Source organism: Naegleria gruberi, assembly GCF_000004985.1.
Source record: "Naegleria gruberi genomic scaffold NAEGRscaffold_76, whole genome shotgun sequence".
NCBI classification, from domain to species: Eukaryota; Heterolobosea; class Eutetramitea; order Acrasida; family Naegleriidae; genus Naegleria; species Naegleria gruberi.
In genome coordinates this window covers 35,279-53,637 of record NW_003163251.1, presented here as the reverse complement: position 1 = coordinate 53,637, position 18,359 = coordinate 35,279, and the positions used below count along the sequence as shown (strand labels likewise).

The following is an 18,359-nucleotide window of genomic DNA, read 5'->3' as shown; positions in this document are numbered from 1 at the left end:
TAACTCCCACCCAATTAGTCCCACCCTTATTCAACCTTTTTTACGCTCTCAATGATTCTTGGTAAGTGTTCATTGAAGTGAGGTTTCAGATATCATCAAATGATATCTTTTTTATTTTAATTTCAGTTTAGTTATGCCATCCTATTCGCACCTCCTAATTTTTTTCTTATCTTTACTAATACTATTGATAAGTTTTTTTATAAGAGCCATATTTATTAATCTCGGGACCTGCTAATAAAGATTTATATCCATTAAAGCAGGTCTCAAGGCTGAATCACCTTAAAGGTGTAACAGTCCCTGAGCTTTAATACCCATTAGTATAATTACTTGTTCTCAATCTTGTTTTTATTAATTTGCAATGTAACATGAAAATTGAAAAACACGTTTTGATTAACAAGCATTGATAAATTATACATTCATTTTCATTGAAAAATATATTAAATAGTATTTTAGTATTAGAAAGTCTATACTAAATTTCAGTTTCGTTTCGGTACAATAGTAAGGCATAATTCCTCACATTCAACTCGCACCATATTCGAATAATTTCCAAATTCAACATTTTTCCAAATTTGGAAGAGAATTGTATCAATTCAAATTTATCAATTCACATCAAATAGATGTGTGTTCGATGCCATGAATTTCATAAAAATTACAAATTTTCGTTATTAAACGGCTATTTTTTATGCCTTTTATGAAAATGCAAAAAAGGAAATTGTATTTTTCTCAGAAAAACACATCAATGTGTTGTGACAAACGTACGTGGCCAACAGGAGAGAGATGATAATAGAGAGATTATTCGAAACTCAGAATAAACTTATGGAACGTGAATTCAATAAGTGTCATTGATTTGGTGTCCGAAAACAATCATTGATGGTTGTGAACTGAGATGTAGCGCGTTTACATCAAATTTCATTGCCATATCGTGAGATGAAAATGTTAAGGATTTGGCAATTATTGAAAAGACTTATGTTATTTGAAAAGATTTCAAAGTTGGCTCAATCTTCAGCTAATTATCAAAAGCTTGTTGTTTGATTTCTTGTCTTGTTTCAAAATAAAGAATTTTAAAACACAAAAAAGTTGTTTTGCCAAATTGCTTAAAATCATGTGCAAAGCCAATCTCCAGACGTGGCATCAGATATTTCAGATAGCATAGACGATTCCTCTATTGAAAATTATTTGTCAATTCACACAACTTTACAATTTCAATTTCCAAATGTAAATCCTTAATTTTCAGTTCCAAATTTATAAAATTTACAAAATCTAAAATTAAAAATCTCAACAAAAAAAAAATGGCAAACAATCAACGAACCCTCACGCTTATTCCGTACGGAGAGGCAAGAAACGAGTGGCCCGATGACGGAAATCACATAATTGCAAGCTATACCGAGGATGCGGTTCTTGTTTATCAAGCATTTAATGATGAAATTGCAGATTATGCGGTCAAACATCAAAAGTTTGATGGATGTCCTTCGTATAATGATACCCGAATGACCTGGGTGAAATCCAATTGGCTATGGATGATGTATCGATCAAATTATGCAACTAAGCAAAATCAGACAAGAATTCTTGGGTTGTGGTTGAAAAAAAGTGCCTATGATGATATTTTGAAAAAGGCAAGATTGAAAGGAGCTGGAGCTGGGTTGACTAGAGCTCAGTGGGATCCTGATTATTCACCAGAATTGGAGCCAATTAAGAGGAGGAGGGATTTACAATTAGGAATTAAAAAGAGAGAAACATTTAGGAATGGAGAGGATTTTGTGGAGATTGTAGATTGTACTGAATTGGCTCATATCAGTAAAAAGACAAAAACCATTCCACATGAGAGAGTCTATACGCCTGATAATGAAGTTTGCATTAATTTACAAGTTTCAAAATTGTGTTGAAATGAAGCTTAAATTTGTAATTAAATGAACATTTGAAAAGTTGAAACATGTTTAAATGTTGAATGATAATTTTAATAAATGTTTGGTAAATCACAACAAATCTCTCGCAACCAGATTTCAGTGAGCTACCGAACTTTGTCGCGACCTAAATGATAAATTTGGCATTTCCATACCTGAATTAAATATTGATCGACGATAAATGATAATTATGAATACATCAACAAATCAATAAAAGGTTCATTTTCATCATACTCATCATACACACCATCGACTACTGTAACTAGATGTCAATGGACACAGAGGAATCATTGACTTCAATTACTTTTTTCTACACTCATTTAGAACATTTCTTCATGAAGAGTTAATTGGTACCGTAAGGTGAACGTTGTCATTTTATGATCTTCATTCAGAATTGAGAGATATGATCAATCATTGAATTCAATTTATTCGAAATATATAGTATTTCAAATGCATGTCGACATCTATCAACGATGTTTTGGTAGATGTTTGGTGCCATTTTTTGAAAAAGTTGTGGCACAGGAATACTCCGCAACGTGAAGCTGAGGTGCGGCTGGCGCCGAATATTCGAATCTCAACTTAAAAAAATAGCAATGTCTAATAACCAGCAAACAAATGTCATTGCAAATAATGTCCCAATGAATACCAACACATGTTTACAACATTTACCAACAACAAACATGCTACCATCCATAAAGGATCTAGTTTCGAATAGTCATCCTTCTCTTAACCATCTACCACCACATGAATCTCAACACGATGTGTTTTCCACTCAAAGAATCAACTCAATACCTAATATCCATAGCAATGGTTCAATTGCAAACCCATTTGTAGTAACAAGCATGGACACATTGAAACACACATCACCTCCAGTTCTTCGACCTTCTCAAATATCACATGTAATTTACACAGCTCCATCTTATCAACAACCAAGTAAGATGTTACATCAACATGTTGCATCGCCATCTAACATCATGGAGTTAAAACAAGATGTAATACTTTCCACTACTAATTATCAACGTGTAAACATGAAGAATGAAATGCAGGACACATCTAACATGCACATGTCCAAATCTCAATTTGAAAACATTAATCTGGAACATAGATGTGAGCAGCAAATGCTAATTATTAATCAATTACAAATGGAAAATAAGCAATTAAAGGATGAAATTGCGCAATTTAAGAGGAAGAGAGATGAATGCATTCGAGAATCAACCCCAACTAAGAGAAAAACATCTAATTCTAATGGAAAAACTCCATCATCATCTTCTACACCCGCATGCATTACATTTAGTTCAATGGCATTTGATGAATCATCTAGTTCAGACCATAGCGAGATTGATCCTTCTCAAATGGTGGTCAATTGGGGTTCGAAAACGTATTACCTCGTGGGAGCATTCAAAGCAATCAGCTCCAGAACTCGCGTGTTGGTCAATTTTGTTCCCATGTTTGAAAAGGAGTTTCCAGAGAAGGAATGTAAATTAGTTCTAACTAGTGAGGAATTCAAACGATTGGCTAAGGAGAATCCACATCTATTCAAGCAGAGCAAACATACATGGAGAGTTTCATTGTTCAGCTCTGATTTTTATCAATATGTAAAAGCTAAAACTGGTCATTAATGTAATTCCAAATGTTATATCAAGTTGGTTTAATATATGTATGCATTCTCATCCATCTCATGCATTTACTCTAGTTTAAATATCATTAGATATTTCATGCATGCTAATGCTCAATGAAATATTCAGCATGGCAGCCACATTCTTGATTGGAGTCTCAAAGTGAGGTCTCAACTGATCATGTGATTGGAGTCCTGCAAAACGTCATGCAATAGTCACGATAATAATACAAAACATGGTTTGTGTATTCAATCATCATCAATCATGTGTTCATAATTTACAATTTTGGATTCATGATTTTCACGTCCGTTCAATAATTCTTATATAGAAAGATCTAATTGAAATATAAATCCGATATGCACATCCGTCCCACATCATCTCTGCATGCATCTTTGATCAAAATCTCAATTAAATAGTATTCATCATATCATAGCATCATTTACTAACATCATCTTCATCATCAAAATTAACAACAATAATTAATTTCTTCTTCCATTATAATTAATCAAGGAACCACTCTCTTCCTCTTCTCCTAAAGCACCTCCAATGGAAGCACCAGAAGAACCAGAAGCCATTCTAATCGATCTTGTTGTATTCGGTGAAGGAAGTGAAAGATACGTAGCCGATCCAACCAACTCTCCCAATCGATTATGCAATGGAACATACAACCGACCTGTTAATTGTTTGTATTGTCGTTTTAGAATTTGATTTCTCAGGTACAAGTAATCGGCAAATAATACTAGGGTCATCATGTAGAGGGCATTCTTGGAGAGTGTAGTAGCAGTGTTGAGGAGACGAACCGGGAGTTGGAGGAGGAATTTGATGAGAACGCCTAGATCGAGAAGGCTTCGTGAGGTGTTGGCCATATTTTTTTTTAAATTTTTTTTTTTATATTTTTTTATATTTTTTTTAAATAGTGATTGTAAAGTATTAAGTATTATATAATTTAATTTTAAATCATTTCAATATCCTCTGTTTCTTCTTCTTCTTCTTCAAGATCAGCTCCAAGTGAGAATTTTCCTATATCATTATCATCCACATCTTCAGGAATTTCATCTCTTTCAACTTTCTGATAATGTTTTTGACTTTCTCTATTCTTGAGCAAGTAATAAATAGCTCCTGCCAGAATGATTGACAAAATGAGTACAGATCCAATTGTTACTAGAAGTAGAGCCATAAGATTTTCACTAATCATTCCACTCATGTTAGAATTCCCTGGAATGAACATTGAGAAATGAGGTTTTGGTTTCTTTGGACTCTCGTTAGGATGTGGAATGACTTTCTCAGTGCATTGTTGTAATTTTTCAGAGAGTTCATAATCCTCTGGACAATAAGGTGATAGCTTTCTAATAAGATTATTACTGCTATCAACAAAATAGACGGATAAACCATCGTTAGAGAATGCCAAACTTGGCACATGTGAAATCAATGTTGTAGTGGCTTCTCCATCTCCATTATATCCTATAACATTTTCAAATCCAGCAATTCGTCTAATAACTGCATTCTCATCATTGAGGTTGTAATGGAAAATTCCTATTGTTGAGAGATCAGAAAAAACAAGAGCATCTCCTCCTGGTGAAACTGCGAGACTTTGTGGCATACTCAAACAGGTTTCTCTTCCTCTCTTTCCTTCTTCCATATCGCATCTCTCGTTTGGTGTTCCAATAATTGTGGTAACTATTCCATTGGAAATCTTTCGAATGACATAATTCTTTTGATCGATGAAGAATAAATCACCATTTTTTGCACTAGAAAGTGAAGTAGGTCCATTGAGAATGCTCTCTTGTGGATCATATAAGTTATAGCCATGAATTTGTGAGACACCAGCAATGGTTGAAACAATACCGTCACTAGAAACTTTTCTAATAGTATGATCCATTGAATCGGCAATGAACAACTCATTGTCTGGACTCACTACCACAGAGGAAATATCCATAAATCTAGCTTCGAGTGCATTCAATCCGTCTCCATGACTACCTGCAACATTCGATAGGGATCCATTTGAAATCTTTCTAATTAAATCAAATTTTGGATTGGCAAAGAGTAAATCCGATTCTGTCTCTCCAAATGAAAGACCACCAATTGAACCAAAATATGTTTCGAATGGATCATCGTCCAATTCGGGATACGATTTCATTCTAGATCCTGCAACTGCTGTTACCTCACCATTCGAATATTTGGTAATGAATGCATCATGTGAAACAATAACTTCGTCATTACTTGTAACAATCAATCGGTGTGGAGATCTCACTTGGAAGAGGGTTAAGAGTTTGCCTTCAGATGTAATCTTTCTGATTTTATGGCTCTCACTTTCCACAAAATAAACCTCTCCCTTTCTATTCAAATAGACACCAGATGGTGAGTCAATTGTGGAATTTGTTGCCAGAATTCCATCTTCACTGGAGCCTTGCACACCAGTTCCAGCAATTGTTGAAACTAGATCGGTTTTTCTTGTCCACTTTCTAATTCGATGATTTGAAATGTCAGCAAAGTAAATATCACCTTCTTCAGTCACATAAATACTCTCTGGACCAATAGATGTTTCATTTCCTTTCTTTCCATCACCATTAAAAGAAGTTTGTCTATTACCAACCATAACTTCTAGTTCATTCGATACCAAATCAATTTTGCAAATAATTGATCTTTCAGCGTAGTACAAATATCCATTTCTTTCCATCACATCTCTTGGGTTATCTACAGTGCCCTCCAATTTACCAATGATAGTTGAGATAACACCCTCTTTAGAAATAACTCTAACTCTGTCATTCTTTGAATCTGCAATAAAGGTTTTTCCTAATGTTTTCGAATAAAAAACACCACTTGGTTCATTAAGGATAGCTGACAAAGCACTATGACCATCTCCTGCAAATTTTGAACCAGATCCAATAACTCTAACCAGTTTACCTTCATCATTGATTTTGAATAATTCTGAGCTCAGCACAATATATTGATCTCCATTGTTGGATCTGAATGAATTTTTAACATTCTTTACAAATTGAACACTCAATGCATCAATCCCTTCAATATCCAATAAATTATATATTCCTCCTCCTATTACTGTTTGAATAATTTGATTTTCATCAATTACTCTTGATTTGAAATATTCCTCAGAATCCAAAACAGTAATAATATCCTTTCCAGATTTGGATGAAACTTGTACTGAAATTGGATTAATTCTTGCTTGCATGGCATGTACTCCATTAAGACTGTTAATAGTTCCATTTCCAAACATTGGTTCATTTCCCTTATCTGTCATTTTGTAAATTATATTATGTTCCTCAAAGTAAATATTATTAGTGAGAGGTGACTGAAGCACTCCCTTCGAGAGGACAAACGGATTTCTTTGGATAGATACAACATTTCCATGAATGTCTAACTTTCTGATTTTGTTAAACTTCATTTCTGTGAATAAAATTTCTCCTCCAGAATTTACAAATATCTTGGTTGGATAAACTGTTGTGTTTAGTGCGTTGGTAGATACATCTGCATCAGTCAGGTAATCTTTTCCATTTCCAGCAATTTTGGATACATTTCCATCTTGCTCAATCTTTTTCAATGAGTTACTGTCAGCAACATATAGAATTACCTTATTTTCGCTATTCTTTCTTACAAAAATACTATTAATTTCAATGAAATCTGAAGGATCGGCACTATCAATTATAGCATTTGTAATATCTTTTACACATTTAGTTATTGCTTTGATAGTTCTTCTTGTTAGGGAAGCTCTCAAAATAATCTTTTTAGAATCAACAAGATATAAAACCTCCTCCATTCCTTCTCTTGAATATTTCATATCCGAAATTGAGACCCAATTTGCCTTATCCAAGCTCACTTCTTCACATACGAATGAATCACTCGAGGATTTGGCAATTAATTGCAAATCTCCCTTCCTGTCAATCTTCTTGATCATTCCTCCATTCCTCTCCTCAAACACATAAATTTCTCCTCTACCATTCTCATCATCATCACCTCCTTCAGAAATTGTCAATAACTTAGGTTTCATATATGCTAGTGAAGGTTCCATAGGAATACCACCAGCCAATACTTTTACTGTCGAAGGTATGAACTCATTCTGATCATTCTTTCTAAAAGTTAATCTCCTAACAGCTAAATTGATATCATCAACAAGAAGTATATCTTCAACTTGTTCTCCCTTCTCATTCCTATTCATAAAGATCATTGATGCAAAACCAAAACTTGCTTTCAAATTATCTTGTTCCGAAATCAAACCCTGACCAGCGATTGTCGATATCTTGTAAGAGAGTGGTTTCATCTGATTATTTGCACTACCAGTTATTTCTAATGAATTTGTTATTAGGATCATGATGACAGTCATCATCATAAAAAGGAAAAGCGAATTTCTTCTCCCTGTGATGTTCCTTGTTATGTTATTAAGGAATTGTGGTGAGGAGTTGTGCATTTTTTTTTGGTGAATTTCAATGTGAATTCTCCGACCGGGTCCTTCCTCACAATAAGTTAATATTATTGTTACTCGTTCTTTTTGTGTGAATTAGTGATTCGAATTATTTCTCTATCGTTTTGTGATTCATTGCTTTTCCATTTTTTTAATTTTAACTTTCAATTACAAAATATTACATGATTAATAAATGGATTTCATATAATCACTGATTGTTCTTGCACATTCCACATGGTTAAGTTTTGAAGCAATTTGATACGGAGTTAAACCATCCTAATATTATCAATTATACAATAATTAAATATTAAATTAATAATATTAATTTAAATTATGACAATTACCTTGTTGGGAAGAAGAGGAGCCATATGCTCCAGTAAAATCCTCAACACTTCCACTTGATTATTCTTTGCAGCCACAAATACAACACCTTCATCTTCCTGATTTTTCCTATCAAGGCTTGCTCCACATTGAATAAGCATTCGGACAACTTTTGAATTTCCAGAAAAACAAGCAACCATCAATGCACTCGATCCATTCTTCATTATTATTATTATAATTTTCATTATTCCATTCATCAATAACAATTCCATCATCATCAAATAAATTTAAAATAAATTTAAAATATTCGTGATCCGACGAGTTGATTCTTCACATTGGTGGTTAGCAGCAAAATAACCTACAAATTCCGATTCTGGATTGGCGCCATTTTCTAGCATGGTTCTCACAGTTTCCACTCGATCAGTGTCCAAACATGAAAAAACAAATTCCTCCTCGCTAATGAAGCTCATGTGTTGATTCATTTTTTTTTAAGGTTATGAATTGTTTTACAAAATCGAATAGCCATTTTACAATTTTGTTAAATGCTTTAAATAATCATTTACTGGAAAAAATGAAAAGAAAGGATTCTTCAAAACTATTCGAAAGTGAGGACGAACGTCGATCCTCAAAGATACAAAAAACAAACACTGAATCATTCTCATTTCAAAATATTGATAATTCAGATTCCGTAATACTAACTCTTGATTCGAATATCGCATCCACTTATCTGAAACAACACTTATTTTGTGGTAGAGATGATCGAAACAAGGAGAAAGTCCGCAAATTTGCCTATCGCATATTGAAACTCGGTTTCGAACAAGAAGAAGAAGCAATTCAATTGATTCAAGAATCAGGAATTGACAGTAAAAAAGAAAGATTTCAACTTTGTGATTTGTGCATTTCTCTATTCAGCAATAGCGAAATGTGTTGGCTTGCTTCATTGTTCAACTTGTGGAATTATCGACCATTTGTCTTATTGGCAGTTCAACGAAGTGTTGATGCTTTAGGATATGCCACTGATTTTCAAAAAGATGGAGAAATTGTCAAGTTTGCAGTTGAGCACTGTGGTTATGCACTCCAGTTTGCTTCAGAAGAGATAACAAAAGATAGAGAAATTGTCTTGGCAGCAGTTAAATCAAAAGGTTGTTCACTGGAATTTGCTTCTGAAGAATTGAAAAGTGACAGAGAAATTGTTATGGAAGCTGTTAAGCAAAATGGTTGGGCACTTGAAAATGCTTCTGAAGAAAGTAGGAATGATAGGAAAATTGTAATGTTGGCTGTGGAGCAATATGGTAAAGTACTCGAGTTTGCATCTGATGAATTGAAGAATGATAGAGAAATAGTCATGACAGCTGTCAAGAGAGATTACCAAGCTCGAATGTATGCTTCTGAGGAATTGGCTGTTGATAGAGAGGTTGTTCTTACAGCTGTTAAGCAATCTGGTTGTTATTTTAAGTTAGCATTTGCACAATGACAGATGGCTGTTCAAATTTCATCTGCAACAGATTGGAGAACATAGAAGTGAGCTACTTCAACATTTCAAATAAAGATATCGATTGCTAATCGGTTTTTCATAACGAAAGAAAAATTAAAAGACTACAGCACCACAGGTTCCCAAGTTGTCTCCAACCTCAGTACTGATGTGGCTCGACGATGCTTAACTTCTCAAATCGGACGGGATGAGGTGCATGAATCGTGATATGGCCGTAGCCATTCAAATCATCAAAATCTTAATATTGAAATAAGAGAAAAATCCCCTTGAAATTTCTCAAAATCTTAATATTGAATAAGAAAACGATAAGCTGTTCATCAATTCAAGGTTTTTCTTGAGTGATAATAATTGTAATTATTGGCATGTCAAAATAATTAAAACACCAGATGAACAAAATGATTCTCCCATGCCGGGAATTGAACCCGGACCTCCTGGGTGAAAGCCAGGTATCCTAGCCATTGGACTACACGGGAATCTTATTCACTTTGAAAATATTCCTCATTTATTAAATATCCCAGATAGCAAAGTGGAACAATCCTTTTGCTTACCAACTGGCTCTTGCAAGGAAATTTATAAATCTCTATCTTACAATATAACTCCGAGGAGCATTTTAAGGAAATTCAAGATGAATATCCAAAAGAGTATAGAAATTCAACCCGAGAGTTGATGATTGATGCCGATCTTGCAAGTTTAATATTTGATAAGCTGAAAACTAGGATTGATTTGGATGCTATTAGTAAAATGGTAACTCCTTTCGGTGTGGATAGTGCAGGAACTTGGAAAGCTTGTGGAGTCAATGAAATGATGCGATTTAACAAGTACCAAATCGGAGAATATTTCAAAATTCACACTGATGGTCAATTCAAAAGAAACAATAATGAAAGAAGTATCTATACCTTACTAATTTATTTGAATGATGATTTTAAAGGAGGAGAGACGCGATTTTACAATGATCCAGAGATGATGGATGGAAATAGTTCCTCCTACTATAATCTCGTTCATACTGTGAAACCTAGCATGGGTAAACTTGTTCTATTCAATCAAGATTTTGCCCATGAAGGTTGTTCTGTTAGGAAGGGAACCAAGTTTATTCTTAGAACTGAAATAATGTATTTTAGAGTGGATGCAAGCTCATGTCCAAGAGATGACAAATTCGATCAATCAGAAATCTACAAGAAAATTGAGCAATTATTGAGGAAGAGTAGGGAACAGGAAAAGAATGGCGACGTCATGGCAGCTTCAAAAAGTTATAGAGCTGCCCAACAGTTTCTCGTTGAAAGTGGCAAGACATTCGAATATCTATTGAACAGACCACAAGATGAATTGAAAAGAAACACATATGAAAATCAATTCGAACAACTTCCAGATGAAATACTCGCAATTATTTTCTCATATCTGAAGGAAAGTGAAATATGCTCATTGATTTTACCATTGAATAGAAATTTGAATCGTGCAGGACGATCATCACATGTATGGAAACCCATCTATCAGAGATATTGGACTGATACTTCTTTTAACTCATTTTGGGAAGGGAATGACTTTACAGATTGGTATTACTGTTGCAATAATATTCGAAACTTCACAGAACGCTTATTTTCACCACTATGTATTGATATTACAAGTGAGATGACATTCTTTCAATTATTCAATGAGAAAACACCTCGTTCTGTTGAGCCATACTTTTTCAAACTTTTAGATCAGTAAGTTTAATTTTCTTTATCAGTCAACCAACAACTAAAGTTCAGAAATGCAAGTTTACTTTTATCTTGGTTTGAATCCTGGTTCAACTTTCTTATTTAATTCAATGTACAAAAATGATAGATATCACAAATTGGACAGGAGAGAAGATGTGAATGGATTCTTTTCTGAAATTTATTCGAAAGTTCAGCTATCAAAAGGTCATTCACTGGTGATTTCAATTCCTCCACGTTTTCTCATTTCTGATTACTTTTCAAATTTCAGTGATTATGTTCTTTATTCTAGAGTGCCTGCGTGTTGTTTCGTATCTAGACATGTCATGCTAGCTCACTATCATAACACTCCCAATTGCATTGTAATAGAAAAGGATGTAGGTGACATGAATTGTGGAGTAAATGTTACAATTAGTGTTGTTTCGAATAATCAATCACTTGCTGACGATATCCACTCATTCAGTGCTCCAAAATTAGAAACCATTTCTACAGAATGTATTGACCTACTGCCAAGTATCATCACGAATGAAACAACCACTCACCTCATTATTGTGAATTTAGAAAAGGATTTTCTTATTTCCATTCAGAAAATCCTTTCAAATCTCACCATCATTGAATCTTGTGATGCGAAGGAAGCATTCTTTGGATGTCAAATATTTGCTTCTCGTGAAGATTTCAGATCATTTTCATCGTTTCATAATCCTTGGAAGACCAATCAGTCAAATCCTTAATGTTTAGTTGACAAAAAACCATCAAATGTTTGACAAGTTTAAAACTCAAATAAATTAGAGGACTGATTTAAAAGGTGTCTGTTCTCTCTTGTCTCAATTCTAACACAACTTTGTTTGATAAATAAGGTCAATTTGGAGTGAAGAAAATTTCACAAGTCAATCCAGCAGATATTGAAAAAAGTTTTACAGTTTGGCGCCAAAACTTATCAAAAAAAAATGAGAAAAGTTCAAACGGGTAAGTTCTCGCTCTCTTTCTGATTTTGTTCTAAAAATTGTTCTGAATTCCCTTGTTGTTCATTTTGATCACAATGACAAACATTTGATGGCGGAATTTTAATGTTTTATTTAATATTGTATTACCATTATGACCATTGATGATGATCATGAATTGTTATTTTGTTATTTTTGGAATTGTGTGGATCGGATGATGAAAATATACAAATTTATGATCAATAATTTTGGATCACAATGATGGTGGTTGTGTATACAACATGTTTATTTCTTGTTTTGAATTTGGCAATTAATAGGAAAGAAATTTGAGATTAAAGCTCCCCGAGCAGAGAGTACAACAACAGAGGCTTTCTTTTCCACTACTTGGACACTTCTCAAGCAAGCTATTCAACAAATTTATCACAACAAGAGCTCTGAACTTTCCTATGAGGAATTGTATAGAAATACCTATAAAATAGTATTGAATAGACATGGCGAATCACTCTATGAAAATGTAGAGGCCTGCATGTTGGAGCAAGTAGAATTCATTCTCAGTAGTGTAAGTTTTGATTTCTCCTTTTATTAATCAGTGTGCAAATTTTAATTTTTATCTAATTGATGATCGGAATTAATAATAGGTTTTGAAAAAGTGTCCTGATGAATTATTTCTCAAGACAATATGCAATGTTTGGGAGGAATACAAGACAGAAACATCTGTAGTGAGCAGTGTTTTGATGTATTTGAATACAAATTATGCTCTCAAACAATTACAGCAACAACAATCTCAAAGTAGTGGAAATGGTGCAAATCAAACACCTGTTAAACACACATTATTCGTCTATGATAATGGTGTAGAAATATTCAAAAGAGTAGTTATTTATCAAAGTCAATCAGGAGTTAAAATTAAAAATATTGTAATTGAAATGATTGGAAAGGAAAGAGGTGGAGAATATGTAGATAGATTATTGTTGAAAAAAGTAGTGAGAATGCTATGTGAAATGAACTGTTATAATGATGTATTGGAAGAACCATTTTTAGAAACCAGTGCTCAATACTACTTGCAATTGTCCCGTGATTTATTGGCACAGACATCAATTACCGACTATTTGAAACTAGTCGATGAAAGATTAAGAGAGGAGGATAACCGTGTACAGTACTATCTCTCTTTTACAACAAAACCAAAAATTTCAAAAATCTTACGACAAGAAATGATTACCAAACATTTGGACACTATTACAGAGAGTCCAAGTGGATACATTTCCTTCCTCAAGGATGACAAGATTTCAGAATTGCACAGAATGTACAATTTGTTTTTGGGTAATGAAGAAGAACATTTATCCATCATGATAAAGCTCTACAAGCAATACATTACCGATGTTGGTATTGCCTATGTAATGGATGAAGAGAAATTACAGGGATCTGCAGTAACCTTCATTGAAGGTCTATTAGAACAAAAGAGAAAATACGACAGAATTACTCGAGAATCTTTCAAGAGCAATTCAAAATTTGAACAAGCTCAAAAGGAAGGATTTTCCATCTTTTCAGATGGTACCAGACAAAAGAGAGTTTCAGAATATCTTTCCCTCTATTTGGACAATACAATCAGAACTCTTGGTGATTCAGAACAAGAATTGGAACCAATCATGGAGGATGCTATGGCTCTTTTCAGATTCTTGAGAGACAAGGATATTTTTGAGAATTACTACAAGGTTCATCTTTCAAAGAGATTACTCTCCAAGGGACATCAAGCAAACTCTGAGAAAATGTTCATCTTGAAAATGAAAAAGGAATGTGGATACAGTTTTACATCAAAAATTGAAGGCATGTTCAATGATATGAAAATATCAGCCCAAACCAACGAACAATATCAACAACATGACGCATTCAAACTCAAACCAGAAAGAATGGACTTTAATGTAAATATTCTCACTCACTCTTTCTGGCCTGCCTATACCCTCAATAACATCATTCTCCCAGCAGATCTTAATTTGTGCTGTGAGTCATTTGCCAAATTTTACAATCATGTACATAGTGGAAGAAAACTTACTTGGCAAACCAGTCTGGGAGATGGTATCTTGACAGCAAGATTTTCGAGTGAAAAACATGAACTTGTCGTTTCTACCTATCAAATTTGTATTTTAATGCTGTACAATGAACATACCGAATATACCTATGCAAAGATTAAGGAATTAACTCAAATACCAGAAAAGGATTTAAAAAAGACTCTTACAATTTTATGTATGAACAAGACCAAAATCCTTTCCAAAGAACCAAAGACAAAGAATTTGGAAGATAATCACAAGTTTGTCTTGAATCAGGACTTTAAGAATGCCAATTATAGAGTAAGATTAGCCATCACCTCCACCAAGGAAACTGTTGAGGAAGTTCAAGAAACTGAATCCAAGATTGAATTGGAAAGAAAACCTGTTATTGAGGCTGTTATTGTGAGAGTAATGAAAGCGAGAAAGAAGCTCCACCACAATGAACTCATGTCAGAAGTTGTAAAGCAACTACAAAGCAGGTTTGTACCAAACCCTCAAGAAGTCAAGAGAAGAATTGAGAATTTAATTGAAAGAGACTTTTTATCAAGGGAAGTTGAAGATCACAAGACATACAATTATGTTGCATAAAATAGCCAAATTTTTTATTATTTTTCTGATTTAGAACACAGACATGTGCTTGAAAACTCTTTGTGGAACACCACCTGACATGAAAAGTAAATCTTCCATAAAGTTTTCCTTATTTCCGAACACAAATGCAGAGCTTTGGTAATATTCTACAATGTTTTCAAGTTCTGGGTATGAGTATCTAGATGAAACATAAACTGGGTCCAAAACGTTTTCTTCCATGAGGTAAACCTTATTTGGTGTCTTATTCTTATTTGTGTTAGCAGCAACAATGAGCTTGTTTGGAGCATTTTGTTGAATTATTCTTGACAAGGCTCTCACCAATGTATAATTCTTAGCATGTACCTTTTGTGGAACAGTTGTAGTGAAATCGTCAAGGTTACCATATTGATAACATGTATAGTCGTGTAAGAAATTATAATCATCAATAGCAAAGAGCATTGGAGTTGTCTTATCATTGATGAGTTCATCAAGAACAAACTTGAAAACAACAGAAATATTACCATCAGAAAGGAGAGCATAGTCACACAATTCGTAGAGCGTCGTTGGAACCTTTTGACCAGATTCTAATGGAAGAGTATATTCTCTGCTCAACTTCATTCCCTTCAAAATTTCAGTGTTGGCAGTCATGAATGCCTTCAAAAAGTCTCTAGTTGGGAGTGGAGCATCAAAGTATCCTTGCAAAACAGGTGATGGTTCAACAAAGTGAATTCCTTGAGTCCAGTGATAAGCAGATGGAATATGAACAACCAAAACTCCATTAGTGTAAGCATTGAAAACACAGGTGGCCAAACAAGCAGATTTACCACTTCCTTGAATACCCATAAGCAAGTATCCTGGATCAGTAGTCAACTTCTTCTTATTTTTAGACAAGCTTTGAATTTCGTTAACGATTGGCAAAACTGGTTCTCTGACAAGCAAACCTCTTTGTAAGATTTGTTCGAATGACTTATCCAAATCACCACCAGTACCAGTAACACCAAAGTACTTCTTATGATGTTCTGGGGAAATGATGAAAATCTTACCAACATCAGTTTCTCTCAAATGAGTTGAACCTTCAACAAAGAGATGTGGATGAGTAGCAAGCATGAATGGTTCGTATGGATTATCTTGCTTGAGAATGACAGCATCGAGGAAAGAATCAACTTCAAAGACTTCTTCACTTTCTTCCTTCAATTGAGCTTGAATTTCTAAATCATCTTCCAACAATTCATCTTCATCAATTGTGAGTGATTGAATAATAGGATCATTCAAATGTTCCATAAATTGATCAACTTCAGTTTGATAAATTTCTCCCTTTTCTTGAGCTTGTCTTTCCTTAATTTCCTTTCTTTGAGCTTGAACAGATTGGAATGGCATGGTAGCAATTTCAAGTTGTCTTTCAATGAAATCAGCCTTTTCACTTTGAGTCAAACTGTCAAGTTCTGGCAACATGGCATCTTCATCAACTTCAATACCGAATTGTTTGGCAGCATCAAAGACATTACAATATTGAGAAATGGTAATATCTTGTTCGTGAATATAATCTGGAATAGCTTCTCTATTGTTGAATTGTGGCTTGTTTCTAAAGTTAGGGAATTTGACAGTAGCGTCTGGTCTTTGCTTTCCTCTTTCTTCTTCAACAACATCTTCAACTTTAGCATCACCCATTTGCAAGTTAAATTGAGAAATTAAGCTCAAATCTGGAGAGTTGTATCTTTCCTTAATTTCCTTTTCTTCCTTTTCTCTAGCATGATCCTCATCTTCTTCTTCTGGATATTCCTCATCATCGAAAAGATCAATACCCTCTTCTTCTTCAGCTTCTTCCGATTCTTCAACAACTTCATCAGCTTCTCTGACAGCTAAGGTTTGTTCAATAGCAAGAGCCTTAGCAACTTCAGCTTGTTGTTCCAATTCAGCTTCCTTTTGAATTTCTTCAATCATTGGAATACTCAAAATATCCTTGCTAACCTCTTCTTCTTCAGATGAAGAAAATTCTTCCGAAGAGGAAGTGCTTGATTCTTGTTGTAAAATAGAAGGAATAGCAATTTGCTTACCAGAAGCAGCTTCTTGTTGAAGAGCACTAATATCAATACCAAATCTCTTGGCAGAGTTGGCAAGTTCTGGTGAAATTTCCTTTGGATTTTCTCTCATCAAGGTAGTATAAATCAAGTACTTGGCCAATTCATTAATCTTGTTTGCTTGGTTAACAAATTGAGGATCTTGAGCAGCATTATTATCAGTCATATCAAGAGAACCAATAGCAACACTAATCATTGGAGACATTTCTTGAACAAGTTTACCAACTTCGCTAATAGTATTGGAAACATCCTTAGCGTTTTCCGAGACTGTGGCATTCATAACTTGCTTTGGTGCTTTTTGTGAGATGGTAGAAACTCTATCTACAAGTTTAGCATGAATATCAAATTCAGAAACATCAAAAGTATCTAATTCTTGGTCCACTGCTGTCATTTCAGCAACATCTGCATCAGTTAAACCCAATAGGTCATTCTTTTCAAGGAGGAGAGCCATATCTTCCATAGCTTGTTGGTGTGGATTTATATCTTCAACGTCTTCATAGTCGTCTATATCTTCATAATCTTCTTCTTCTCCGGTTTCCTTTACAGTTTCTTCAGCATCCAACAATGTATTTGCGTCATTGAAGTCTGCATCATTATCAGCATCGGCATCTTCCAATGCAAACTCGTCAGAGAAGTTTGGAGCAAGAGATGGTTCTTCAGCATAAGGAACATCTCCTTGCTTCTTTTCTCTTTTAACTAACAAGGACATTCTGCTATAGGCGTCGAACAATTCTCCAGAGTAAATTTCTTCCAAGACTTCAGTATCAAAATCCTTAGCATCAGCTTCCATTTGTATATCATCAAGCTCTTCAGCGATAGTTGCCGAAGAAACTTCATCAGCTTCCTTTTGTAATTTTGAATCAACTCCCAGTGTTTTTTTCAATGAAAGACTTGGCTTTGTTGTGTTGAAGAAGGCAGTTTGATAGAGTCGCCCGTCCAACAAATGTCTACGGACAAGTTTATTATTTTTGCTTCCAACAGAGGCGACCCTTTTTAACATTTTTTATATTTTCAAATTTTTTACAATTTTTTATTTTTTGTTTGGCTTCTTTTATTTTGATGAAAGATTTAAAGATGATGAGAAGTAGAGTGAAGTGGATATTTAGTTATTTATATATTGAATTGAATTGTTGTTGAATTGGTTTTGTTGGTGCTACAACTTGAGAACATCTTCGCCAGAAATCAAGAAGAGAAAATTTTCAAAATAACAAAAAATTCTCCAACAATAATCTTCAGTGGCTTTATCATGGAGGACAAATGGGTTAATAGATAAGGAATGAAGAAGAAACCCCACAA

The 18,359-nt window shown here is 34.2% G+C and overlaps 9 protein-coding genes and 1 non-coding gene across 10 annotated transcripts; 5 read left to right on the top strand and 5 right to left on the bottom strand.

The window, feature by feature from the left end:
• Positions 1-1,289: 1,289 nt before the first annotated feature.
• NAEGRDRAFT_59792 (uncharacterized protein) lies at positions 1,290-2,030 on the top strand (the record flags this gene model as incomplete). Its single annotated transcript, XM_002669954.1, has 1 exon — positions 1,290-2,030. The coding sequence occupies one exon, from the start codon at positions 1,290-1,292 to the stop codon at positions 1,881-1,883; it is 594 nt and encodes a 197-aa protein (XP_002670000.1). The 3' UTR covers positions 1,884-2,030.
• A 464-nt stretch (positions 2,031-2,494) lies between these two features.
• Positions 2,495-3,942, top strand: NAEGRDRAFT_59791 (uncharacterized protein; the record flags this gene model as incomplete). Its single annotated transcript, XM_002669953.1, has 1 exon — positions 2,495-3,942. One exon carries the CDS (start codon positions 2,495-2,497, stop codon positions 3,518-3,520), a length of 1,026 nt encoding a protein of 341 aa, XP_002669999.1. The 3' UTR covers positions 3,521-3,942.
• A 54-nt stretch (positions 3,943-3,996) lies between these two features.
• On the bottom strand, positions 3,997-4,383 carry NAEGRDRAFT_75010 (uncharacterized protein; the record flags this gene model as incomplete). Its single annotated transcript, XM_002669916.1, has 1 exon — positions 3,997-4,383. One exon carries the CDS (start codon positions 4,381-4,383, stop codon positions 3,997-3,999), a length of 387 nt encoding a protein of 128 aa, XP_002669962.1.
• An 86-nt stretch (positions 4,384-4,469) lies between these two features.
• On the bottom strand, positions 4,470-7,790 carry NAEGRDRAFT_75009 (uncharacterized protein; the record flags this gene model as incomplete). Its single annotated transcript, XM_002669915.1, has 1 exon — positions 4,470-7,790. One exon carries the CDS (start codon positions 7,788-7,790, stop codon positions 4,470-4,472), a length of 3,321 nt encoding a protein of 1,106 aa, XP_002669961.1.
• A 327-nt stretch (positions 7,791-8,117) lies between these two features.
• On the bottom strand, positions 8,118-8,734 carry NAEGRDRAFT_75008 (uncharacterized protein; the record flags this gene model as incomplete). The annotated part of the gene is made up of 3 exons (XM_002669914.1): positions 8,118-8,207; positions 8,330-8,470; positions 8,615-8,734. 3 exons carry the CDS (start codon positions 8,732-8,734, stop codon positions 8,118-8,120), a joined length of 351 nt encoding a protein of 116 aa, XP_002669960.1.
• A 440-nt stretch (positions 8,735-9,174) lies between these two features.
• Positions 9,175-9,726, top strand: NAEGRDRAFT_75007 (uncharacterized protein; the record flags this gene model as incomplete). The annotated part of the gene is made up of 1 exon (XM_002669952.1): positions 9,175-9,726. One exon carries the CDS (start codon positions 9,175-9,177, stop codon positions 9,724-9,726), a length of 552 nt encoding a protein of 183 aa, XP_002669998.1.
• Positions 9,727-10,145: 419 nt separating this feature from the next.
• NAEGRDRAFT_t750 lies at positions 10,146-10,217 on the bottom strand. The gene has a single exon. It is a non-coding gene; the product is annotated as a tRNA-Glu (tRNA).
• Positions 10,218-10,485: 268 nt separating this feature from the next.
• NAEGRDRAFT_75006 (uncharacterized protein) lies at positions 10,486-12,166 on the top strand (the record flags this gene model as incomplete). The annotated part of the gene is made up of 2 exons (XM_002669951.1): positions 10,486-11,444; positions 11,485-12,166. 2 exons carry the CDS (start codon positions 10,486-10,488, stop codon positions 12,164-12,166), a joined length of 1,641 nt encoding a protein of 546 aa, XP_002669997.1.
• Positions 12,167-12,382: 216 nt separating this feature from the next.
• Positions 12,383-15,025, top strand: NAEGRDRAFT_81967 (uncharacterized protein; the record flags this gene model as incomplete). Its single annotated transcript, XM_002669950.1, has 4 exons — positions 12,383-12,401; positions 12,694-12,935; positions 13,015-14,400; positions 14,557-15,025. 4 exons carry the CDS (start codon positions 12,383-12,385, stop codon positions 15,004-15,006), a joined length of 2,097 nt encoding a protein of 698 aa, XP_002669996.1. The 3' UTR covers positions 15,007-15,025.
• Positions 14,999-18,063, bottom strand: NAEGRDRAFT_59789 (uncharacterized protein; the record flags this gene model as incomplete). The annotated part of the gene is made up of 1 exon (XM_002669913.1): positions 14,999-18,063. The coding sequence occupies one exon, from the start codon at positions 18,061-18,063 to the stop codon at positions 15,037-15,039; it is 3,027 nt and encodes a 1,008-aa protein (XP_002669959.1). The 3' UTR covers positions 14,999-15,036.
• Positions 18,064-18,359: the final 296 nt, after the last annotated feature.